Here is a 27177-nt window from a genome sequence, read left to right as displayed (position 1 = left end):
GTTGGACCCGATCACTTTACCGGCTATTTAAAAACCAACTATATTCCGAGTGCAAGATGGGGCAGTTCAATGAGGGAATGGACGCAACGAACAGATTTACATTCACACAAGGACATTTATGATAATAAAGCACGTATGCAATTAAACAAGGCAAAACACCTATGCAATTATACAAGCAACAAAAGAACTACAACCGTCTTACTTATTATGTATAATCACTTGCACTTAACAGCAGTTCCTACTTATTAGACGGGCCCACAGACACACGTACGCACACACACACCCAAGAAATGGTGGCAGAGGCCTTTTAATAACGAGCTCCAGCTCGAAGGACAGGTGAGCTGAAACCCAGAGCCTATCTCGAACCTCTCCACCTCGTGTGGTCTTCCAGTTGTTCGGACCCGGACTCCAGCGAGAGTGAGGTGGATCCAATCGCTGAGCCGCAATCCTTCCCGAGCTCCCGCGAATCCTCCCGCGCTTCTCAACACGTGCTGGTGAGACGAGGCGCCGATCCTTCCCGTCGATGCGTCGCTTCCCCGAGGAACCACCTCCACGAAGAGGTCGATGAGTCGCACCAAGCCGGGAACCAAAATGGAGAACAAAGAGCTCCATGAACCAAGAAGAAGAAGCCACCACTCGCAGCTCGAGCCGAGCGACCGGCTCAACTTCCTTCCAAACAGGGCAGCTTGAAGCAAAAGGCTCTCCCGAGCCAAGCAGAAGCCGAAGCTCACGGAACCGTCAAAGCAAAGAGCCTCCAAAAAGCCTCCTCCCGAGCCAGGCCTCAGCCGAAGCTCACTGAGCCAGCCAAAGCAAAAAGCTTCCGATGGCCTCAACCCTAACGCAAGCCAAGCAGGACCTGATGGTCTGCTGAACGACTACTCTCAACTCCCTTCTCCAACTCTGCCCTCAAACAAAAGAAAATATCTCCTCTTATCCTTCTCCTGCCCTTCCCCCACTCCCGGCGTGACTCATGACTCATGCCCTCATGCTCCATCCCCCGCTCAGCCACGGGTGGGAGGGAGTTTTTGACATCATGAGTCACGGGACGGCAGGGTGGTTCTTCCTCTTCGCAGAAGAGGGGGAGGGATGTCTCCATTGTTCGTTCCCTAACTATTAAATCGATCCGCAGCGCATCTGATCGATTTCTGAACATTTAAACAATGAAAGGTGAGCTATCTCGGGAACAAGCACTTATCGACATTGCTGACTAAAGGAACCTGTATGTTGTGTGCAATCGAATTCCAAATTCGTAACAGTATGTATGTATGTATGTATGTATATATACAAATTTTTTAGTGTGTGTGTGTGTGTGTGTGTGTGTGTGTGTGTGTGTGTGTGTGTGTGTGTGTGTGTGTGTGTGTGTGTAATATAATACCCAATAAACATATATATATATATATATATATATATATATATATATATATATATATATATATATATATATATATTTATATATATTTCTAAAACTCTCATCTTGTATGTATGTTCCCGAAATACAGCCAAAACGGTACATGATGGCACAAACATTTTAGGGGGCCACCTTACTCACCATTCGCCTGCGGTGTGCAGTATCAAGTTTCCTTCATATCGGGCAATGAAAAAAATTATTAAAAAATAAATTCCCGATTCAGTCAAGTACTCTTCGGGAGTATTTGATCAATGCAAACAACCTCAACGGTATAGTTCGCTGGAGCTATTTTTTTTTCTTGAAATGATTTTTTTCACCAACCGCTGTCACAACGGGAACCCAACGGGTTCACAGGTCGTCTAGTTAATTTATAAACCAGGGTTAGGGTTAGTTATGGTTGGGGTTTATGAAGTTTTAGCTCACCTGGACACTGGTCCATCGAGCTTATGCAATCGAGCAATGCCCGTCGGTGAGTGAATGGGTCGATCAGTGAGTCAGGCAGTCAGTCAGTCCGTAAACACTTGTCATTATCACTTAAACCAAAAACGTGATTTTGATGAAACTTGGCAAAAATCTTCATATTTGATGCCGAACAAAGGTGGATCGACCACATCAAAATATCGCTCATTAAGGGGTCTATAGGGAGGGAGGGGGGTCCCCCCAAAAGGTATTTGCACTCTTTTCCAAAATTACACACAATTTCAATGAAACTTGACCACAACCTTCATCACCAATGATGTACTGTCATGTCCAGTCAGTTAACACCGACCTGCACGGATAGCCAAATGGTTCTACTTGGAGGTGAACAGCCGAGATCCTTGGAGATTATGGCACACGTGGGATGGAGGGCAGCAAGGGCATGTACCAGACGGAAGCACATGGGTTTATCCTCGAACGACGAGTAGACAAACACAAGTGAATTTAACAAATGAGTGTTTAATGAACATAAATCAGTGAGTAATAATGGAAATAAATCAACGCGTGAGGTAATGGAACGTGAGGTGAACTAAAACCTAATTTGAGATGTCTCCACTCAGTCACAAAACCAGACAAGGTGAAAGATAAAAATAAAAGAGAATCCTCCCTTTGTTCCAGCACTTAGCTGTGTGTCCAGAGATGATATTTTAGGAGCCTGGTGATCCTCGAAACCGTGTAGCCACCGCGTGGGAAAACGCACCCAAAATAGCGCCAGGTCGCTCTCTGCGGTCGCAGACGGCAGAGGTAATTCGTGCAGACGGCCTCCAACACCAGGGCCCACAACCTGCCATGCAGTTTCTTCTCACGATCAATATTGCCACACTGCTCCTCTCAGTACCAGGTCCACAAACACCAAATGGTGCCGCCTCTCTCTTTGATCATACAACAAGGCTATTGCTGAGACTGCGAGATCAGGCCAAGAGACTCGCTCTTCTTCTCCTTCTCGGCTCCTCAGAAATGTACAAACTTCACAACCGAGCCGAACAGTCAATGGCTAGCATCTTATTTCAGTATGTGAACGAATTCACACCAGCACGAACAACAAGAATCTTGCTACCTTCATGACCATGTCAAGGAGAAGCCAGAGAGGTCCTATCTCTCATTCGGGTTCCTCACACCAACTGCCCTCTTGTCTCTCTAGCCCCTTCTGATATCACGCCAACCAATCCTAAGCCTCGGGGACGTGGCCTACCAGTTGTTGTTAAAACGTCGTTCCTTTTTATAGCTGGCCTTGTAAATGCAAAAACGTAGGAAAAGGTCACTGGGGAGCAATCACATACTGGGAGAAACTAGCCTTAAACCCTACCTAGTTAACACAGCACCACCTCCCCCTCCCCCCTCCAATGCAGTGACACATAAACAACTACTTAAATTACATCGAGATGTCTCCTGCTCATCCACGGACCATGATATACTATAGAATCCTGTCTCTATTATTAAATTCCTCCATCTACCCCACAAACATGACAGGACTAAAGTTTGTTCACGGCATTAAAAAAAAACAATTAGGGTCAAAAGGGGTCTGCGGGTGGTTTGAGTGGCTGTTCCTCCTGATACAGGTGAGCTTCAGGATGCATGGTCCTTTTTTGTTTGATGAAGTTTTGAAATTTAATGACTGATGGAAACTTTTATTTTTGTTTGAGTGAGGTAATTCCACATGCAATTTTAAAACAAATGCTATCACGCTGTGAAGGGAATTAATCCAATCCAAATCCAGTGGGGACCATGTGCAGAGCGTTGGTGCTGCCGAAGCAGTCTCCTGGGCTATTCGGCATAATCCTGGACAGGTCACCACTCCGACGCAGGATACTCTAATGCCTCAATCATCCCAGCTAGGGGTACTCATTTTGCTGACCTCGGAAGGATGACAGGCTGAGTGAACCCCGCCTGGTAATAATTCAACAGCTGAGCGGGATTTGAACTCAGGACCCTGGGATCCCAAGCCCACCACCCTAACCATTAAGCCATCACCAGGCATTGGGTATTGATGCGAGTACAGAAGTGTTCGGATGTTCTTGTACAACAAAAATCAACAAATTAGAGCATAAAAATAGTTGCAAAATTCACGATTTTAAACACTATTTCCAGATTCAATAAGCTACCAAATCATCTAAATATGGTGAAAATCGGTTTCCTCGACAGAAAGTAACCAATAAATGTATGTTTTAAGATCATCGCTGTTTGGTGGGTAGATGTTCGGGTTAGGGTTACGTAATTCCAAGCATTCTAACCCTTCGGGGTTCAAAATGGAAATGATATGGAACGACCCAGACTCTTCCTTGGGTGGGCCGTCTGACCAAACTGAGCGACTGGGCAAGAAGGACCTTGATCAGGGAGGTGACCAAGAAACCAATGACCACTGACAGAACTACAGAGTTCCTTGGCTGAGATGGGAGAATGTGCTGCAAGGACAACAGTCTCTGCAGCACTTCAAAAATCGGGGGTTTATGGGAGAGTGACCAGACGAAAGCCACTTTTGAGAAAAAAGGTACATGACAGCATGCCTGGAGTTTGCGAAAAGGCACGTGAAAGACTGAGAGCACGAGGGAAAAAAATTCTGTCATCTGATGAGACGAAAATTTAACTTTTTGGCCTGAATGCAAAGCGCTGCGTCTGGTGGAAACTGAGGACAGCTCATCACCCATCTAACACCAACCTGACCCTGAAGCATGGTGGTGGCAGCATCATGCTATAGGGATGCTTTTCAGTGTCAGGAACTGGGAGACTTGTAAGGATAGAGGGAACAATGAATGGAGCCAAATACAGGTAAATCCTTGAGGAGAACCTGCCTCAGAGTGCAAAACACCTTAGATTGTGACAAAGATTTACATTCCAACAGGACAATGACCCTAAGCATACAGCCAAAGCAACATTGTACTGGCTGCAGAACAACAACATGAAAGTCCTTGAGTGGACCAGCCAAAGCCCAAACTTGAATCTCATTGAGAATCTGTGGAAAGACTTAAAGATTGCCGTTCACCAATGCTCCCCATCCAACTTCACAGAGCTTGAGCAAATCTGCAAGGAAGAACTAGAGAAAATCCCCAAATCCAGATGTGCAAAGCTGATAGTCATACCTCAGAAGACTCGAAGCTGTAATCGCTACCAAAGGTGCTTCTACAAAGTATTGACTCAGGGGGCTGAACACTTGTGTAAATTAGATATTTCTGTTTCATTTTGAATTAATTTGTTAAAATTTCTGAAAACACATTTTCACTTTGTCATTATGGGGTATTTTGTGTAGATCGGTGACAATTTTTTAAATTCAGGCTGTAACAACAAAATGTGAAAAAGTCAAGGGGTGTGAATACTTTCTGAAGGCACTATACATCAATGATCCATCCCTCATCCAGATAGCAGAGTGACGTGGTAATGTCTCTGAGGTTTTAAATGTCACAGGTTTCAGTGAGTAGTATTTATAGTTCAACACTTATAGTCAGGAATCTGTTGGTCTCAAAGGGGTCATCAGTTGAATCACATGGATTGGGAGAAAGAGGCTTCCGGTTGGTGCTTACATTGTTGGTTTGGGGAATAGTGTGCAGATGGATCCTGATCATTGCACTCTAATTACCATTTTATTTGGAATTTCTTTCCATTTTCAACTGCAGAGTTCATAGAAACACCTTGCTCTTTTAAACTCTTCCTTATTGCATTTCTGAGCATGATCAATATTTCCTACAAGCCGTAATTTTCTCGGAAATCTCGATATTCCCCCACGCGGGCTTCAAATTTAATTGGTGAGATGGCATGAAATGGCCTCGTATTTTGTTTGAATACTGCAAAACTGGAGATTTTTGGAAATGCCAACACAGCGATTTGTGTGAGGACATTGTGGAAGTATACAATTCAATTTTAATAAAATCAAGATTTTAAAGGTTGCAGAAAAAAAAAAACTTTTCAGAAGTTTACCACCATTGATTGATGCACCGTCTTTTGTACCACCTTATTTCAAATGTTAAATTAGTTCTTCATTCCTGATTTTTGTGTCCTGTATTGCGTTCCTTAAAACAGTAAATTTCCTGTTTATAATGTTTTTCAATTTTGTTTGACTGCCACCCAAGCAGACAGACAAACACAGCTACCTTACCACTCTCTACGCATGCATACTCGGGACGAGATTCCGTACAATGTGCCAAATCCAGAGCCAAAGTACTGCTAAACTGCAGGTTCATGTTCCAATTCGTGTTCTATCGCGTTCAAAATATATAATTCAATTGAAATTCAGCTGTTCCTCGATCCTAGACTGACGTCTGTAGACAGATAGAGAAAGTGCAGCAATTACTTCACCCCACTTTTCGCTTCACTCGTGGGGTAATAACCTGGGTCAACAACAGGCCTAGAAATTGGCATCAAATAATGCTTTTTACATTTTTGTACAACAAGGCATATTAATATGTGGAATGTGTTCAGCAGGTGATGCCTCATGGTTGCAGCAGGTTGATCAGCATCTCAAGGAGATGGGGATGGGCCAGGCATCTGCCTGGGGGATGGGGCAGATGGCCAGACGGAGGCCCCTGGAGTACCAGTGGAAAGTGGACGCCGCTAAGCACTGCTCCAGTGCATGCTCCCATACCTGACCTGAACTGACCTCTGACCCTTGTGGCAGGGCATTATTTAGTGGATAATCTTCTTTTGGCCAGTAAAGGGGAAACAGACGACTTCTGATATTTTCACCAAGCCTTCTTACCAAATAGTGTCATCTATCTATAATTCCAGCAGTGTGTGTGTGTGTGTGTGTGTGTGTGTGTGTGTGTGTGTGTGTGTGTGTGTGTGTGTGTGTGTGTGTGTGTGTGTCTGCGACCGCTGTTTCTCGACAACCACTGGTCCAATCTAATTGAAACTTGCCAGGTATATTGATGGGGCCCTGTAGATGTGCCTTCTCAAGGTTTGATATTAATCGGACAAGTCATTCCCAAGTTATGGCCATTTATTTACCAAACCAATGACAGGACACGGTGCCATGACGTCACGATTGACGTCACAAATCTTCTTTTTTTTTCATTTTCTTTTGGCACGTACAGTCACGCACGTACGGGCACGCACGTACGGGCCCGCACTAGTATATCCAATTTGTGTTCACATTTATCGACCTATCAGCAGCATAGGCTGCTGATAGGTTGATAAATGTTATTCCGATGTTGTTTTTGTGCTGGTATCCCACTTCATTGCGGATAGTAAATGCCTGAACCTGGTCACATGTACCATAGCTGTTCTGCAACCAGCTTGTTCCGTTGTGATGTGCTTCTCAAATTGGTGACATTCAAGTTAACTGCTTCCATTCGAGGAGATTGTATGTTGTGCTGAAAACGGAAATGGGCCTGAAGATCTTTTGGTTCTCAGTTACTTTTCTGGCTTAGGAATTGCGATAACTTTTACTTGTCCATATTTCTTTCATATTCCACCACCTGAGGCCAGTATGATCGAAAGAGTTTGGCAAGCTACCAGCATCCATTTTTGCCATGGTTCAAGGGTATTTAGTAATTTTGGGATATATCACATCTAATTCTGCAACCTTGCCTGATCTTGTTTGTTATTTTTAGCCCCTCAGCGACTTCTTCAATGAAGGGAGTTGATAGTTCTGATATTGGATCATGTGTTGACATGGAGCTGTGACTGCACACCAAATTGTACCTGCAGACAGTTTACTGTGAATTTCAGCTTCTTTGATGCTCTCCTTTAAAGGAATTTGATAATTTATATCTCTTTTCCACAGCATGCACGACATTGTTGACCGCTACCCAGGTCAAAAAACCAGTAAAGACCAGTAGCTTACTGGTCAACTGGTACCAGTTGAAAACCAGTAGCCAACTGGTACCAGTAAAGCCAGTTGGTTTCTTACTGGTTTTAATATGGAAATTGGAATAGAGTGATATTTTACCAGTTGAAATACATGTATTTAACTAACTGGTATCAACTGGGACCAGTACATTGTAACTGGTATCAACTGGGAGACCAGTACATTGCAACTGGTATCAACTGGGACCAGTACATTGCAACTGGTATCAACTGGAACCAGTAAGACTTTAACTGGTACAAATATGAGCTACTGGTTTTTTCAACTGGGAAATTGGAATTCTGACTGAATTTAACTGGTACCAGTTGAAACCAATAGAGACCAGTTAGAGACCAGTTGAAAATGTGTACTGGTTTTAACTGGTTTTTCGACCTGGGTATCTTGGTTTTACCAGCATTTATGTCACTTCCTGTTCTTACTTGCTTATGCTAACCATTAAATAACATTGCACAACATTTCTCTCTTGAACAAATACTTTTGAACATCCAATAAAAATTCTATGTTTTCTTATGTTGTATGATAAAATTTGTACCATTAAAAAGTCCTTGTTTACTATGCAGCATGGAAGTAATGATGAATGCAAATATTGAACCGGTGTGTAAGTTCACCGAAGTTTAGGCTGTTGTGAACTGACTTTCATAAGGGCCTTCACTTGAACATTTATTGTTTTAATGAGCTTTTATTTATATTTGTATTATTTTAACTTTTGAATCGCTCTTTGCTTTTATTTTGATATTCCCATCAATTTTCTCATTATTTTTCCTTCTCTTTAAAAAAATAAAATAAACTAATCTTTTTTGGTTTTCTTTTGGTTTTTTGTTTCTTTGAAAACTACAGATGATGGATAACCAGACTTGGCCACCCACATCATTTCAAAATACTCCTCCAATGCCTGTTACCTCTCCCTTTGATTCTGCATTGACTGAGCTGCGGACTACGGCCAGTACATCCAACAGTTCGGAACTCATATTCCTGCAGACAAAGGCAGCACAGGGCATCTCGGGATCATTTGTCTGGATCGCTTTATTCATCACTTTTCACCAGGTGTGATGATTTCCTTGTCTGCTGTGTCATATCTGGCCTTGATCCATATTTGTCAGCTCCCTTAGTACGCTTTTTCAAAACATAAAACCAAACCTTAATTTTAAGATTTCATATCACGTAGACATAGTCCATAAAAACAACACACACAAAGGTGAAAAAGAGAAAGAACAAAAGTTGGAGAAAATCACTGCACTGAGATATAGCCGCAGCAGGAGGCAACTGAGCATGTATTATCTTACTGCCACCCAACAGGAGGTTATGAACTCAAGACATTGTTTCACACTTTGGATACAGTGCGGGCAATATATTAATACTGCCCCATTGTTATTACCCCATGCACGTGACACAAAAAGCGGGGTCAAGAAATTGTTTCACTTCTGTCTGTCTGTCCTTCTGTCTGCAAATGTCACCTTATGATCGAGGGTCAACTTGATTTCAATTGAATGTTATATTTTGAACATGAATAGGAATATGAATCAGAAAACAAACCTGTAGTTTAGCAGTACTTTGGCTCTGAATTTGTCCTGATTGCACATGCACAGAGGAGTGAGAATTTTATTACTGTTTTTCTTTCTGGCAATCAAACAAAATTGAAAAACATTCCAAACAGGAAACTTACTGTTTTTAAGGACATCATAAAGGACATAAACAACAAGCATGAAGAATGAATGTAACGTGTTAAATAAATTGGTGTAAAAGACGCTGCATTAATGGCGGTAAACTTCCGGAATCTTTTTTTTGCATGATCTTCAAAATATTTATTCTATTTCAATTGAATTATATATTTGAACACCATAGAACACAAATTGCCTTTTTGATATTTTCAAAACCCTTATGTTTACCATTACTTGGACAAAATATTACAGCATTTTACGTCATCACAACCAATCAAATTTGCCGTTCGTAGTCCCCGTCCATATTTCTCAAGACAGCACAGGGTAATGTGTTCTATGAACTCCCCAATTGGACAATACAATAAGGCCAAACAAAAAAAGTTTAATTGCCATGACCATATGGATTACATACCCGCAGTGGTGCCTGGCATTGCTCGGCAACACTGGGTCCCTCCTCCTGCCCATTCCCCTCCCTCCCATCCCTTTCCCTGCCTCCTCCCACCCTGCCCTCTCCCTCCTCCAACTCTATCCCCTCCCTCCAGATTCCCACCCCACCCCTTCCCTACCCTCTTCCCACCCCCTCGCCCTCTTGGGTCCTGAGTTCAAATCCCGCTCAGTTGTTGAATTAATACCAGATGGCGTTAACTCGGCCTGTCATCCTTCCGAGGTCGGCAAAATGAATGCCAGCATGTTGTTGTACTGTCAAAGTGGCGACCCGTCCAGGATTGTGCCCAATAGCCAAGGAGACTGCTTAAGCAGGACCAACGCTTTGCACAGAGTATGGTCCCAATCTCCTCGTCCTCCCTCTGGACTCCCACCCCACCCCTTCCCCTCACTCCAGACCCCAACTCCCTTTCCCATGCCTCCCCTGATTAGTAGAGGTTGGCTTTGGGGCTTCCCACTCTCTGGTGATGTTATGTGTACAGTGCAGAAATGCAAGTTATCTCCACATCTGCCTGATAATACTCTCTGCCACCACCACCGGGTGGCGTGACACGACACACATTCACAAAGAGAATTTTCATCCACCTTTCCTGCATAACCCCCAGGACTACAGATGAAACTAAGTAGCTCATGTTCACCACGAGGTCGAGCTTGGTCCTTGTGCCAGACTTGGTGGCATTTGGCCCAGTAGTTTTGGTGTGATTGGTGTGACACACAAACACATGTGCAAACACAGAAAATGACATTTATTTATTAGATGCACAGAAAGGGGTGAGGTGGGGATGGGGATTCTGCACCCATGCATCTACACTCTACAGTGAAAGAAGGGGTGGGGGTGGGGGGCAGTGGTTCATGGGAAAGGTACATTTCAATTGTTTTCTTTAATATTTGCATTTTATCTTGTAACTTTGTTGTTCTTATTTTTTTTAACTTTAAATTTTCAATAATCGTCAATTTTGTTTTGTAATTGGGAAGCTCAATTACATGTTTTTAAGTTCTACATACAAGACAATTCGTAGGTCAGTATTCATGACAGAAACAGCCTTGGCGGTGATGGAAATGGCTTTCAACTGCAATAATTAGCAATTTCCTAGCTGCTCAAAATGATGAAGTGGTGGTGTGCAGCTCATGTCCCCATGTATAAATAATGTTTTGTCCTGTTATTAACCTCCGCCATCGAAGATGGACGGAGGTTACTGTTTTCACCCCTGTCTCGTTTGTTTGTTACTTACGAAATCTTTAGATTTCGTAAATATATTGAACACTTCCGTTTCTGTTTTTGTTTGTGTGTTTGTTTGTTTGTTTGTTTGTTTGTAGGCACGATAACTCTAGAACGGAAGGAGCTACCAATGTCAAATTACACCACGTGATTCAGGAGGGTGATGGTGAGCGCTGATTAGATTTTGGTCAAAATCGGTCAAAGGTCAAGGTCACAGTGAGGTCAAACATAATTCCGTAAATTAATGTGGAGAAATGGAGTATTTTTGCTTCGCTCGACGTTACGAGTTCGTTTTAACTTCGATTTTAATTTTGTCTTCGGTTTTTGCGATCGCTTAGGACGCTTAAAACTCGTTTGTCGAAATTCTGGTAAAAATCGGATGTTTTGGAGACGTTTTAAGATTGTCTAAAAAAATATTTCACTCGACGCGTCACGGGTCGCCCCATGATGCAGTGCGCTCGAGCAGACGCGTCGTTGAGTCACGTTAAGGTTTTCCGTCTGCGCTGACGGTGTTTTCGATAAAGATGGTGTTTAAAAGTCATTTTTTATCCCAATAAAGGTTATCGTCGCATGCCTGACTCGCTGAGCCGTCGGATTATGTAAAGATTGTTGGTGGATGTCCGAATATTACAGTTTTGTGACTTTGATAAAATAATATTGAATAATCGCGTGGAGAAATGGAGATTTTTGCTTCGATCGACGTTATGATTTTTGATGGTTTGGTACAGAATCATCGTAGAAACTTCTGGTTTGCATCGCTATCTTCTCGAGAGACAGCTTTTATGAGAGAAGGTCAGAGGTCAAGTTGACGATTTCGTAAGTACCAGTCTATGACTGCTTGTTTGTGTGTTTGTTTGTAGGCACGATAACTCGAGAACGGAAGAAGCTACCAATATCAAATTACACCACATGATTCAGGAGGGTGATGGCTAGCGCTGATTAGATTTTGGTCAAAATCGGTCAAGGTTACAGTGAGATCAAACATAATTCCGTAAATTAATGTGGAGAAATGGAGTATTTTTGCTTCGCTCGACGTTACGAGTTTGTTTTAACTTCGATTTTAATTTTCTCTTCGCTTTTTGCGATCGCTTAGGACACTTAAAAACTCGGTTGTCGAAATTCTGGTAAAAATCGGATGTTTTGGAGACGTTTTAAGATTGTATAAAAAATATTTCATTCGCGCATCACGGGTCGTCACGTGATGCAGTGTGCTCGAGCAGACGCGTCGTTGAGTCATGTATGGTTTTCCGTGTGCGCGCTGACGTTTTCGATAAAGATGGTGTTTAAAAGTCATTTTTTATCCAAATAAAGGTTATCGTCGCATGCCTGACTCGCTGAGCCGTCGGATTATGTAAAGATTGTTGGTGGATGGCTGAATATTACGGTTTTGTGACTTTGATAAAATAATCTAAAATAATTGCGTGGAGAAATGGAGATTTTTGCTTCGCTCGACGTTACGAGTTCGTTTTAACTTCGATTTTAATTTTGTCTTCGGTTTTTGCGATTGCTTAGGACGCTTAAAACTCGGTTGTCGAAATTCTGGTAAAAATCGGATGTTTTGGAGACGTTTTAAGATTGTATAAAAAATATTTCACTCGCCGCATCACGGGTCGTCACGTGGTGCAGTGCACTTGAGCAGAAGCAGCGTTGATCACGTAATGGTTTTCCGTGTGCGCGCTGACGGTGTTTTCGATAAAGATGGTGTTTAAAAGTCATTTTTATCCCAATAAAGGTTATCGTCGCATGCCTGACTCGCTGAGCCGTCGGATTATGTAAAGATTGTTGCTGGATGGCCGAATATTACGGTTTTGTGACTTTGGTAAAATAACTGCGTGGAGAAATGGAGATTTTTGCTTTGGTCGACGTTACGATTTTTGATGGTTTGGTACAGAATCATCGTATAAACTTCTGGTTTGCGTCGCTACCTTCTCTAGAGACAGCTTTTATTAGACAAGGTCAGAGGTCAAGTTGACGATTTTGTAAGTACGTCTATGACTGCTTGTTTGTTTGTTTGTTTGTTTGTGAACAGTATTCTGGAAAAACTCCTGGATGGATTTCGACGAAAGTTGGTGGGGGGATTAGGTATGGTCCAAGAATCATGCCATTAGATTTTTTTGGGACTCATGCCATATTCATGCCATATGGGACCAAAGTCCCATATGGCCGCTATGGTGGCCATTTTGAAAAAAAATTTGTATTTTTGTTTTTGCATTTCTACATGCAACCAAAAAAGTGATTTCCAACCAAAAATAAATAAATTTGTTAGAGAAAAAAAACCCAGAAAATTTTGCAACTTTTTTTCAAAAAAATTTCGATTTTATTTGAAAAATATTTGAATTTTTTTTTTTTTGCATTTCTACATGTTTTAAGTGATTTCCAACCCCCCAAAAAATTTGTTAGAGAAAAAAACAAATTTTGCAACTTTTTTTTCAAAAAAATTTCGATTTTTTTGGGGCATTTCTACATGCGCGTCGATCTCGTTTAGTTTATTCAATCGTGGTTCAGTAGAGTCTGATCCGTTTTGACCTACAATGAATAGGATATCAGGTTCACTTAAGTGACCCAGCATTATTGGCAGCGGAGGTTTTGCACTCTACCGAGTGCTCCCCCTCGAGTTTATTTTTGCGATGTCTGTTTTCATAATTTTCACTATTGGTCATCGGTATATATAAATGTGGTGCATTTTATAATGGTTGCCAAACTGAGTTGCATATCATTACAATTAGAAAATGGAATACTGAGATGCACAACTTGCTTTCAACCAAGATGGTGGTCGCCAAGGATTGGCAACAGAAAATAAAAATGAGCACTAAATCTCAACGAACAAGTGTACACACCACGTGAGCTGATGCTCTGGAACATAACTCTGACACTACCTTACTTGGAAAGAAAGATTGAAATCCCAGGAGTAAAGATATGACGTGGTAGCTTTCAAGGTGACAGTCTTTCCCCCTCATCTTTTTCTGGCTCTCGACCCACTGAGTAACCTCAACAATGAACAAGGACTTGGATACAATCTGACATGCAACAGAAAAATGAGCAAAGAAACAAGAAAGGTAACACACATGGATGATCTAAAAGTCATCGTGCCGAATGATAAGAAATTGACAGATCAACTGAATTCGTAAAGCAGGACTCGGAGGACATCCGAACGGAGCTTGGTCTTGGCAAATGTGCCAAATGCACATTTGTACAAGAAAAGAAAAAAAAAACGGACATCTCAATCGATGAAATTACAACAATACAGGAACGACAAAACAAAGCATCCCACAAATACCTTGGCATAGAAGTAGGTCCCAAGGTACAACACAACAAAAGTGTAAAATTATCAGCAAAGAGTGCCAATGCAGAGCAAGACTAGTTCGACAGTCATGCCTCTCCCCAAGAAACAAAATCAAAGCTATAAACCAACTTTCAGTGCCGGTATTCCAATATAGCTCTGCAGTTATAAACTGGCCACAATTAGAGATCAACAATCTTGACACCAACACAATGAAACTTCTAACTATTCACAAGATATTTTACATAAACCAATGCATATTGAGGTTGAACTTACCGAGATGATGAGGAGGAGGAGGCGGTGGTCTGATGGAGCTTAATCAAGTGCACAGAACATTGTGTGTAGGACTAGCGGAGTATATGAAAAGCTCAACAAACTACAGGATGAGATTTGTATAAGAGTAAGAAAACACCAACCCAGAAAAGGGATCCTTAATCCATTCAGCAACAAACATCCAAAACAGGTGCAAATGATGGATACTCCATAGAACGAAACAGAAACAAACACAGCCCCAATGATTGCAAAGGAAATTAGGACACTCAGTAGAGCGCATACCTCCGCCCCATAATGACTGATCCACGAGAACATATCTGGCCCAATACATTTTTGAAATATTATGCTAGATATCGGTTTTGAGCCCGATTCCTCAATGGTGAAGAATCACTTTAAAAATTCTAGTAGTCAGATCCGGATCCGAATCTTCACCAAAATCTAATCAGTTCGTCCTTGTCACACACCGAACCTGTCCACAAAATTTCATCCAGATCCGTGCACAATTTTTTAAGACATCCTGTACACAAACAAACAAACAAGAAGAATATGTCATGCAGAGCACGTTACTTGCAAAATTCATAAAACAAATTTGATCTCAAAAATAATTGGTGGTCGAATTCAGTGACCTGAAATATAAATCCTCTTCAAATTTCAAGTAAATCAGATGAAAATTGAAGATTTTAGAAATCTCACCTAAATTGGTGACCTTTGGCCTGTGTTGACCTTTGACCTCTAAAACAATAGGCTTCTTCCTTATGACAAACTCGACCAAGTGGTGAAGTTCCGTGAAGATCGGTTTGAAATTGTGACCTGTAGGCGATACAGACAGACAGAATAACAAAATCGACTGACCAATATACTTGAAAAATCTTCGATTTTGCAAGTAACAAACAGACAAGCCGGTAGGCGGACATGGGTAGTAGCCTACGCAATAGAACCTGACGTGATGGGCCCGTTCGATGGGGAATGACCTGAGGATTAAGCACAATAAAATTCATGATTCTAGCTTCAAGGGTTAATGCTGCAGATTGTTTTTTCGTTAAAATACCCCCACATTTAGAGGTTTTTCGGCCGTTGCTAGGCAACGGAGGGGTCCATAGCAACGGTTCTTTGTCACACATAACTTGGACATACCATGAACCTACCATACCAGTTTCATGTATATCTGACTCATAGTCTCTGAGATATAACGAACTTCGTTTTTTTAATTGTTTTTGACCAGGGTTCATTCAAAGTCTATCTTCTTTGACAGTTTTCATAGGATCCGGCTGGAATTTTTTGACAATATGGCTGAATGTACTGCCCACAGTCGCTCGTGGCCCGATTTTTGATTTTCGAAAAAATAATTTTTTTTATGATTTTTCAAACATTTCAAAGTCCCGTTGCTAGGCAACGGTGGTGTCCATAGCAACGGTTCTCATTTGCACACAACTAGGTCATGGTGTGAACCTACCCACCAAGTTTAATCGAAATCGCCATTGTATTAACGGAGCACTGGACCGAACAGACAGATAGACAAACATATCGACGGAAAAACTGATAAGGGTAGAACAAATTAAACAAAATTTTTTTTTTCCGACTGCATCGACTACCCAACAGAAAGTGGTGAAAACATAACTTCCTTCACCTTCGATGGTGTAGGTAAAAAAAACAAAATCTATCAGCAGATATACTCTGACAAAAGACCAGGAAGATTTTTAAAATGAGCTTGAAAGGACAGGGATCGACAAAGAATGCTCTTTGGTATGGCTAAGAAGAGGTCAAATTAATTGGGATTCAGAATAAATCATCATAAATGCTCAAGACCAATGACATTACACTAATGCCTTTAAGAAAATGGGAGGGGGGGGAGATTGAGCCAATTGGATAAATGCAGGTTTTGTGGGGTCGAAACAGAAAGTACCAGTCACCTCCTTTTGGGGTGTAAAAAAACTAATGTCGGAACAGCTGCACACAGAAATACATGACAGTGTCTGCAAAATAATCCACTGGCACATCTGTAAACATTTCAACATCCTGGTCCCAGAACAATCATGGAAACGCAAACCAAATGCGATCCTTGAAAAATGAATAAGTAATGCTCACGCATGACAAGATGATCCCATCAAGTGTGGATTTTGCCAACAAAGCATTATGTCCGGACATCGTGCTCAAACACAAAAAGGAAAAGTCGGCATTGTTGATTGAGGTTTCAGTTCCCAATGACTTTGAACTACATGCTCCAGAAATCAGGAAAATGACCAAATACCAGGATCTGAAAAATGAGGTCAAGAGGATGTGGAAATTGAAGAAAGCTGTAATTGTACCAGTGATTGTTGGAGCTACAGGAATGATGAAGGAAACCCTTACTGGGTACTTAAAAATAATTCCGGGGAATATCACTCCAAATGCAGCTACAAGTGGAGGCTGCCTGAGGTTCAGTGAAGATTTTTAAAAGAGCCCTTGGAACTAGGCTATTGGAATGAAGTTTCACAGTTTGGTTCATGAATAATGATCCTTCACCAAAAATAGGAGGTGGAGACTGAGTTATGGGAGAACTTCCTCCCACCTCCTGAAACCAAATGAAGATAACAACGAATGAGAAATGGTGGAGAATCTCACTTTAAACCAAGATTAACATTTGATATCAAATGTGAAAGTGTCCAGGTCTCAAACAAAAACTCACCTGTGGAGACAGACTTCCTCCGAGTGATGTTGCCACCAAAACAGTTCAGTTAGCCCTGTGCTCTACCTAACACGTCCCTACCATGCCAATGCTAACTACTGAGATGTGGTGTCCCATTTTCATGACAAATCAAATTTTGAATGGATTGAAGAACTAACCTTGCTCATGAAGCTGAGTATGGACTTATCACCTCACCATCACAGACGGATGGATTAATGGTCTGTCTGTTTTCTACTGATCTTGTGTCTGGTCTTACACTCTCTGCTCTTTCCGTGTCCCCCCACACCCACTCCCACACCCCAGGTTTCTGCAGGGCTCACATGGTCCACCATCAACCCCCTTCTGGTAAAACTACCTAAATCCAGGATCACTGCTCACCTCCACTCATTTGTTCCTCTTTTTTTCCCCCCACCTGTGGAATCGACTTCCTCATCTTCTTCCATTTCATTCTTTCCTCCAGGTCTTCAAGACAGCTGTTCACCACCATCTCAGATCATCCCCAATCCAAAACTAATATCTTTTCTACCCTCATTGACCCCCTCCTGACCCCACTTCAATCCCTCTCCCTTCCAAATTTCCAGTTTTCCCTCCTGAGAATTTCCTTCTGTATTCATCTTATCCACCCTCCACCCCATGCATCCTCTCCTGCCCCCCCCATTCCTCCCCACACTCATTGTTTGTCCACCTCCCCCTGTTTTTGGCTTTCAGCTTTGCTGTTTGTGTCCCCCCCCTCTCTCTCTCTCTCTCTCTCTCTCTCTCTCTCTCTCTCTCTCTCTCTCTCTCTCTCTCTCTCTCTCTCTCTCTCTCTCTCTCTCTCTCTCTCTCTCTCTCTCTCTCTCTGTCTCTGTCTCTGCTGTTCCTTTGCCTCAACTATGTATACAAAAAATAGAAAAATAAAGACTGTGATTAATGGTAGTTCCACAAGTTGGAGAAAAGTGGACAGAAGAGTGGGGGTGTGCAGTCAGCCTAGGTTTTTGGTTATTTAACCAAAAGGTAGTTACTGGAAAGAGCTGAGGAAGAATCTTTATCTTGGTGAGAGTGATATATATATATATATATATATATATATATATATATATATATATATATATATATATATATATATATATATATAATATCTGGAGCACAAAAGGAAGCATGCCCTATAGCACACCTGGTCGCGGTACAGTTCAGCCCATTGGAGGCTAGGTTGTCCTGAGTCGGCACCAGTATATAGCCAGCTCTCAGTTTGGCATATATTGAGTCTATGTGATGTAAAAACTGCACACACAATGCGCCCTGCCACCAGGCAGGATGAAAGCATCAGAAATGCTGCATGTGATAATGAAGACAGTGAATCGTGCATCTCAATTTCCTTCCACCTCGCAGACCAAGAGTCAGCTTTCTAAATGGTGCAGCGGCTGATAGTAAAAGCGGATTGGGGCGAGCTTCGTATCATTTTCTCCATTGCTTTCTCTATCCTTCTAGTTTCCCAATTTCAAGATTGCACACCCTCAGCCCCACTTGTGCACCCAGCCAAAGTCCTTTGTTCCTCGTCGCAGCGGCAGGATCGAGGTGAGAGGCCGATGTGCCAAAAGGTGACATGACACTATGTACCCAGAAGATTATATCTCCTCTTCTAAAACTGAGCAAACATACCACCTGAGCCTCTGTCCATTAAGAAGCCAAGTTGGGGGCAAAATCCCTTATCTTGTCTGCATTTTTCCACATTGGCCAGCACACAAGACAGGGAGAGAAAAGACACCTTAATCCACCTGTAAAATCACCAAATCGCATTACAACCCTTATCATGTTTACTCACTATTCCATTCTTGTAACAATACCAAAAGTTCTGGACTACCTCAAATATTATTATGTTTACCAAAGCTTTGTACTCACAAAGGCATTTCATTCTCTCGACAATCTAAAATTTTGGCAATTACATGAATAATTTTGATGATTTATTAAAATCAGTGTCTGCATTGTATAACAGCTGGATTAGTTTAATAGTCTGCAAGATTTGAGTGCCACTACAAATATGTGCATTTCTCAAAGCAAATTTGGTGTAATCTGCTTGTACCATTGTGGTTGCTTTTACTATGTAGAATCATTGAAACGGGCAAGTTTTGTGGGTTGTAGGTTACTACCTCCGCCACCGAAGGTGGATGGAGGTGATGCCTTCACCCCTATCTGTCTGTGTCTGTCTTTCTTTGTTTGTCTGTCTGTCGACGGATTCAGACGAAACTTGGTGGGCAGGTTGGCTATGTAACAAGGAAGAATTGATTTGATTTTGGTGAAGAGCCGAATCCAGATGCAGATCCGAGAATTTTTTAGGTGATTCTTCACCATTGAGTGATCGGGTTAAAAACGATATATAGCACGATATCTCAAAAAGTTATGGATGGATTCGGACGAAACTTGGTGGATGAGTTTATTAGGTGATAAGAACAAGCCGATTAAATTTTAGTTCAGGTCCGAATCCAGATCCGGCATATCAGCGGGATACAAAACGTAAAGTAATCAGCCTGGCAGAGGTATACACTTGACTGAGTTGCTGTTGTAGTTTTTTTTGAAAGAAACTTTTTATGCTCATACAAACTTATTTTCAAGAAGTGTCTTGTCATTCTAGGCCTGTTTGCTGTAAAATACTTGAATTCATGTTTTTATAGCTGCAGAAGTAAAATGATCACGTGAAAGTAAAGGCCTTGTTTCTGGGAATTGGAAGTGCGATGTATGCTCTCAAAGCACAGCCACAGTTGAATGCTGTATCCATTTGCATTTTTATGGAGATAGATTTCCACAATAACTTGTGTCTATTACATGTTAATTTTCACAACATATTTTTTTGTTTTGGTGCTATGAACCTGCTGAAATATGTTTCTTAAGGAGATGATTATTTTGCCAAATCTAATTGCCCCATTTTTGTTGAATTTGTATTTGGTATAATGTGATTATCACCTTGGTGACAGTGACGTTACCAATCACGTGACGGCACTCGTAAGTTTCTCTGTTACTGGGGACATGTGCTGACTGTATCCAAGGCAACTGTGGCCTGACTTGTGGAGTGCAAATTACAGTGTATTAATGAGAAGCAGGTGTCGTGGCGGTTTTGAAAATTTTATTTCAGCTCGTTATTTTAGTAATAATCTGTAGCTTTTTGTGTTTCTGAAATAATGTATTCATGGTTTAGGTGTAATTGCGATTGAATAAACTTAACGTAATCTATATGCAATTGTACAAATTGATTGTGGCGATTTATATTTTATGGCATGATAAAGTCAAGAAACTATGGATACCTCATTATGACTTTAAAAGCAATAGGGGATGGGAGTGGTGTTACGATGGTAGGTTGGAGGGAAGGAGGTGGGATTGATATATATATAGCTTGCTATTAAGACAAGTGAGGAACAACTTAATTATCTGTGTTAAAGAAACTATGAAGAAATTTAAGCTCATGGAGGAGATAAATTATGGAGGCAGAAAGTTAACAGAATAATGGGGGATCAAAAGGGAACAGGGAGACAAACTGAGGTCAAGGCTCATGGGGAGGAACACTGGAGGAAGAGAGGTAATCCAATGGCAATGGACCAAAGAAGAACAGGTGGACAAATGGCACATGACAAACAAGCAGCCAAGACAATTTAGAAACGGACATTTCGCAAAATGAGGCAGAAGACAACTGGAATATGAGTAGCATACAAACATATAGAACAGCTCGCAAACCAAATAATTGTTGACAAAGTTCAAGGTAGGAAAAACGTCAGCCAGAATGGGAATTTTTTTTTTTTAATATAAAAAGTCAGAGGAACAATGAAAGATGTTGGCTCACTTGGAGCAGAGCAAAGATAGCAGATTGGAGAGAAGGGCAAACTGGAACAAACACATTGAGGCAATTCCACAGATAATAAACGTCGAGGATAAAGTATCGAAGGTGAGCAGTGAGACTGCAGCAGTGAAATTGTGCACACTACAGTTTTCCTTGATTGGTGTTATTCGTGAAATTATAGGACCTCACAAATTTGAGTTTTTTTTTTTCAAGCAGAATGATCAACCAAGTGATTATTTGCCCATCTGGTCTTGCTGTACGAAGCTGTCAAAAAAGTTCTCACTTCAGACCTTTAGCCTTTCCAAAACGACGGCACCAAATGAAAACTTTTGACTTACTTGGCTTACTGCTAATCAACTGATTATTTTGTTTTTTAATATCAACATTTCTCACAACTTTCGTGAACATAGCTTCTTCCCTGATAACTGTGTGCTTTTGAAAAATATATAAAACACCTGATTGTAAAACAAAAACAAGTGTGAAATTAAATGATATGAAACAAACAGTTTATAAATATATGGTATGATGGCAAGGAAATGAAAAGGATTAGGATCACTAATCTGACTGTATTAAGCAATTTGTTTTACAATTAAGCAAAACAAAGCATGTGAGGTAGAGTGGTAGAGGTAAAGACAACAAAAATGTCAGCAAATCTCACTTTATTCTCAGCAAAAACGGTTGATTAATAAATGTAAATAGAAGTTAAAGTTTCTTATGATCTCATGGCAATTGTACAGGACCAATAAGTTTTTAACAGAGCCGAGTGTGAAGGCCCCAAATCAAAATGTGAGGTAGAGCGGTAGAGGTAAAGCAGTAAAGGTAAACTTTACCTCTACCGCTCTACCTCACATTTTGATTTGGGGCCTTCACACTCGGCTCTGTTAAAAACTTATTGGTCCTGTACAATTGCCATGAGATCATAAGAAACTTTAACTTCTATTTACATTTATTAATCAACCATTTTTGCTGAGAATAAAGTGAGATTTGCTCACATTTTTGTTGTCTTTACTGCTTATGTAATCGACCTCATGTCTTGTTCTTTTCATGTATGACTAAAAGGAGAAGTGTGCGTGTGTGCATGTGTAACACTTTATTTTAAAGGGTTCCGACTGTTGTCGAATAATAAAAATGGTAACGTTTGAAAGCGAATTATCGATTTACTTGTTTGGAAAGCTAATAATCGATTTGCTTGAAACAAAATGTTGTGTCTGTTTAATCGTAAAGATGCCTGTTTTTAAAAACCCGTCTTCCCAGGAAGAAGGAGAAAGAAGTGTTCTTTGGAGCTTTTTGGAGTGGTTCCCACGATGGTACCATTGTTTTTATTAGATGACAGCAGGAACCCTTTATAATATAGTGATGGATGTGGAAGGAACACAAAAATTTTTATGCTGTAACACGTCTCGAATCAATAGCAAAATATATTGTTACGGATCTGGAAACTATTTGCATTCAACATACAGATCCCAAAAGTCAGTTATCCCGTTAAGTTCATGTGAGACAGGTCCCTTCCTTTTGTCTCGTGGAAGAATCAAAGGTGTGTGTTGCGATGTCCTTTTAGGTAGGTTATTAAATCTTTACATCCAACGAAACATCCAACAAACCATCTAAGACCATCCAACAAACGAACCGACAACACCACTGAACAAGCGCTTCACCCGCCCAACCGGCGACTCGCTGTTTCGAGGCAAAATCTTTGTGAAGTACCTTTATGGGTGAGTCCGCATGTGTGGAGTGGGCGGGCTTCCCGGTATGGCCAAAACCCCGCCCAGAAAGGGCGGACCCATGGAAGCCCCGTCCAATCGGGGTGAACAGTGACGTCAGTTTCACCAAGGCCCCTCCCCGCTGAGGGAGGTCCATAAAAGTTACGACGCCATCCTCAGCAGAGAGTTCTGTAGAGAGGAGTGTCGAGAGTTCTGAGGGGGTTTGGTGGTGAGTTCTGTGGAGTTCTGAAGAATTCGGTGAAGAGGAGTTTTCACGGTGGCTGTGAGCAGTCTGGTTCGTTCTTCACGGTGGCTGTTACGGGGCGAGGAGTTCTGTGGACCATGACTATTCGCCACGCGAGCTCTGTCACGAGCCACGAGTCCCACACGTGTGACTGAGACCAAACCGACAACCTTTGGCAAGTGCCGCACTCCAGAGCACGCTTTCCCTCCGACGACCAGGTACCCACCGAACTCTGACCGTCAGTTTGTCTCTCTTCACAGCTGCGAGGGTCTAATAAAGCCTCTGGGGTTTCTTTTCTTTTGGTGTGTGTGTGTCTGCGTGTGGGTCCGTCTTTAAGTAGAACTGAGTACGTGTTTTTGCTTATTGTAAATATTTCCCTGCTTGCATATTCACGTCAAGTCTTGCCTTTGTCTTTATTTTACTGTTCATAAATGTATTAGAAATGTTCCCAGTCCGTTTCTGTCCCTTCTTACATTGGTCTAGCATGGTCCGGGTCTGAATATAAGCAGGGTTTCGTCCCTGGTAATGGGTCTATCAAAGCCGGCATGGCTTTGGCAGTTTCCGCTCGCCTGCACCCGAACCGGAGTTGGTCGTCGGGAGTTGGAACTCTACCGCAGCCGGTAGAGTGACCCGGTTTGAGCAAGACGTGCCGAGGGCATGGTTTCCCCGGTAGTCAAAATCTCGTAGTTAATTAGGTAAACTGGTTTTAGACAAACAGATCCTACGCTATGCGGTTGAGATATTGGCGTCCACGGTCGGTTAAGCGACCCGCCTGCTCGCGGAGTTATCCGAGCGATGGCCTACAATTCTGGGGAGTCTGGTGGAGACGACGTAGTTTCCCCCACCTCGCGGTCATTCTCGCCACCGACCCCCGGCCGACAACAATATCATCGTTCATGGAAGGGCCATAAAACAACAACAACAGCTTTGTGTTATAAAAGATCCTTTTTTGCATGTTTCACTTCATTTTATTTTACATCCTCATTGAGGATCACAGATAGACTTACAATACATTTGTGAAGTGCAACATGCTGTCTTTTGATGTAACCAATCAGCAAAGTACAACCAGTGTGCATTTAATTTTGCCAGTTTGTTTTCATTTGTGACCTTGTTACCTCCGCCACTAAAGGTGGACGGGGGTTATGTTTTCATGTCTGTCTGTTTGTCTGTGGGCAGGATATCTCAAAAAGTTATGAACAGATTCAGACAAAACATGGCGGCCAGGTCTGGGTGTGTGACCAGGACTAATTGATTAGATTTTGGTGAAGATCCGGATCCGGAAACGAGAATATTTTTTTAAAGTGATTCTTCACCATTGAGGGATCGGGCTAAACTAATATATAACACGATATGTCAAAAAGTTATGGACTGATTCGGACATAACTTTGTGGACAGTTTGGGTGTGTGACAAGGACAAAATGATTCGATTTTGGTGAAGATCCAGATCCAGATACGATGATTTTTCACTTTTTTGAGTGATTACTCATTGAGAGATAATGGATATGCCCAAAAACAACATTTCAAAACATTGTGGACGAATTCAGATGAAACTTGGTGGATGCGTTGGTTAGGTGACAAGTTCAAGCTAATTAGATTTTGATTAAGGTATAATACAGATCCGACCTATCACTGGGCGACAAAACGTAAACTGTTCAGCCTGGTGGGGATGATAATGATGATGGTGAGGAAGGGGATTGGGGGTTGTGGGGGTGGGGGGGGGGGAGTGTGGAAAACCTAACTCATCCCACACAATGCATATTCCCTTTGTAACCCATTAGACACAAGGGAGGTCCCTACCTGGAATGTGTAATAATGAAATTTACTGATTCAGGAACCGCTGTATGTTGTGTGCCATTGCCTTGGGGGTCCCTTTTCCCAGAGCTGGCACAATATCATTTTGGTCCCATCTCTCAATGGTGAAGAATCACTTTAAAAATTGGAGTATCCGGATCCAGATCTTCACCAAAATGTAATCACTTTGTCTTTGTCACACATCCAACCTGTCCACCAAGTTTCATCTGAATCCATCCACACCTTTTTGAGATATCCTGCTGACAGACAAACACAGACAGGGGTGAAAACATAACCTCCGTCCACTTTCGGTAGCGGAGATGAAAAAAAAAGCAGCATTTATTTGTGCAATTGCATTGAACATTAATACAATTTTCCTCAAGTCTCCATATGTCAAAGCCTCTGCGGCACCCCTCGGTGGTGTATTTGTTAACAGGGTGACACAAACACGGGAAAAATAAAAGGAAAATAAAATTATAAATGGCAGGGGAGAAAAATGTCGAAATGATCTGAAGGACGTCGCACTCTAAATTAAATTAATCTTGACTGGCAATACTCTCTTCCATAGAGAATGGAGAGGGAGGGGGGCTTTAAGTTTGAGGTGGCCATTTCAAAGTGGAAGAATGTACAGACCTGTATTTTTCAACACATGTCCCCCACATATATGATGACTACAGTTTTTCTGATACTATAACACAGATCGTTGGCGTATTTTATAATGATTTGTGCACCTTCAGGGAGCTCAATTTATTTTTTTCAACGATATCATCCACATTTCAAGTTATTCTATCCAGTGGTGCAGGAGTGCATCAAAGACACACACACGCACACGCACACGCACACGCACACGCACACGCACACGCACACGCACACGCACGCGCGCGCGCACGCCAAATAATTTGTGCTGTATTATGATTACTCTGTCCATGTATGATCATCTACAAAGGACGTGTGCAGACCTGGCAGTATGTACACATTGATTGCCATCACTTCCCATGCATGTTTCGTTCCTTTTTTCTATTATGACTATTTGAAGACGGTCACCTTTTATTGGTCAAATATTTTTCATTGACAAAGTAATTTCACAGGTGTCCGACTGTGGTGCCTCATAAGTTTCATTTTAAATGTCAGGTGTTTCTTTTGATTTCTCTTATTTTTTGACAATCTCTTCTATTTTGATGATTTTTCATTTTAACAAAAATAAAAATAAAAAAGTTTCTCCAAAGTTGCATGCATGCGCACGTGATGAACATTTTTCTTTTGCTGGCAATTGTATTTTCAGGATATATTTTCATTGAATTTTCAACAAAGTGAGGCAACTTTCAAATCAAACTTATATCACCTTGATTGGACTCTCCAGAGATTGTTGAATGGAAGTTTTTTTTGAACTGCTTTTTGCAATTATGCTGTGGGAATCAAGTCTGTAGACAATCACACACACCATTAGGCAGTTTAGTGAATGTTTTATTTGTAATTCGATCTGATCTTGACTTTTTCTCTGCAATTTACTACATTCCATGTTTTTCTGTGTTGGATTCAGTTTTCTTTTTGAAGTCACGGATTCCTTGAATTCTGGTCATTTTCCACGATCACAGAAAATAGCTCTCTCTGCTTTTGTGAAAACTTCTTTGTACCTTGATTACTTTCATCCCTGTGCATTGTTTGCAGATTTACTTGCATCTGAAGCACTACAACTGTCCCAATGAGCAGCGGCACATTGTGCGGATCCTCTTTATTGTCCCTATCTACGCTTTTGATTCGTGGCTCAGTTTGCTCTTTTTTAGTAATGACCAACTCTACATCTACTTTGATTCAGTTCGTGACTGTTATGAGGGTAAGTCACTTCAAATGTACTTGCTGTTCCAACACCCATTTTACGACAGCCTCTACAAGTTTAATACTGACCGTGCAAATCGGACCTAATTTGATCTTCTTTTTATGTATGGAAAATGATAGCACGATATATTTATGATGAACCATTTACATTGAATTTAATGGAATTTCATAAGTAACAAAGTTGTAATTATAATTACCATGTTTGCCATTCTTTTAAACTACTTCTGGCACACTCGTGACTGTGACTTTCCGAGCAGTGAGTACATTGAGTAAGTCACCCTGGGTGAAGTGTCCATTATCCACATAGGGCGTTCAAAAATTATATATACTAGAGGACACTCCCACCTTCTGGGCTGCCCACCTTTGGTGGGCAATGTGCTGCGGCACATTCTTGGAAATGCACTTTCATTTTTCAAATAAATTTTATTGATCACAGCATATCATACTCTATATCATAAGAAAAAGGAAGATGATTTGTAATACCATATATACAAAAACATACATACATTACTGTATATATATATATATATATATATATATATATATATATATATATATATATATATATATATATATATATATA

General features: G+C 41.3%; 1 protein-coding gene across 1 annotated transcript in view; it reads left to right on the top strand.

The window, feature by feature from the left end:
- Positions 1 to 27177, top strand: part of TMEM184B (transmembrane protein 184B) — a 95297-nt gene that overhangs the window by 8807 nt on the left and 59313 nt on the right. Inside the window, exons 2-3 of the mRNA XM_085887378.1 lie at positions 8517 to 8723; positions 26427 to 26592. Of these exons, the coding sequence (XP_085743504.1) occupies positions 8517 to 8723; positions 26427 to 26592 (373 nt within the window). The remainder of the gene's footprint in view (positions 1 to 8516; positions 8724 to 26426; positions 26593 to 27177) is intronic.

This window comes from Eptatretus burgeri, chromosome 1 (genome assembly GCF_056783735.1).
Source record: "Eptatretus burgeri isolate ZD-2024b chromosome 1, Ebu_testis_v1, whole genome shotgun sequence".
NCBI classification, from domain to species: domain Eukaryota; kingdom Metazoa; phylum Chordata; class Myxini; order Myxiniformes; family Myxinidae; genus Eptatretus; species Eptatretus burgeri.
Note: the sequence above shows the minus strand (reverse complement) of the source record. Positions and strands in the feature narration are given on the sequence as shown.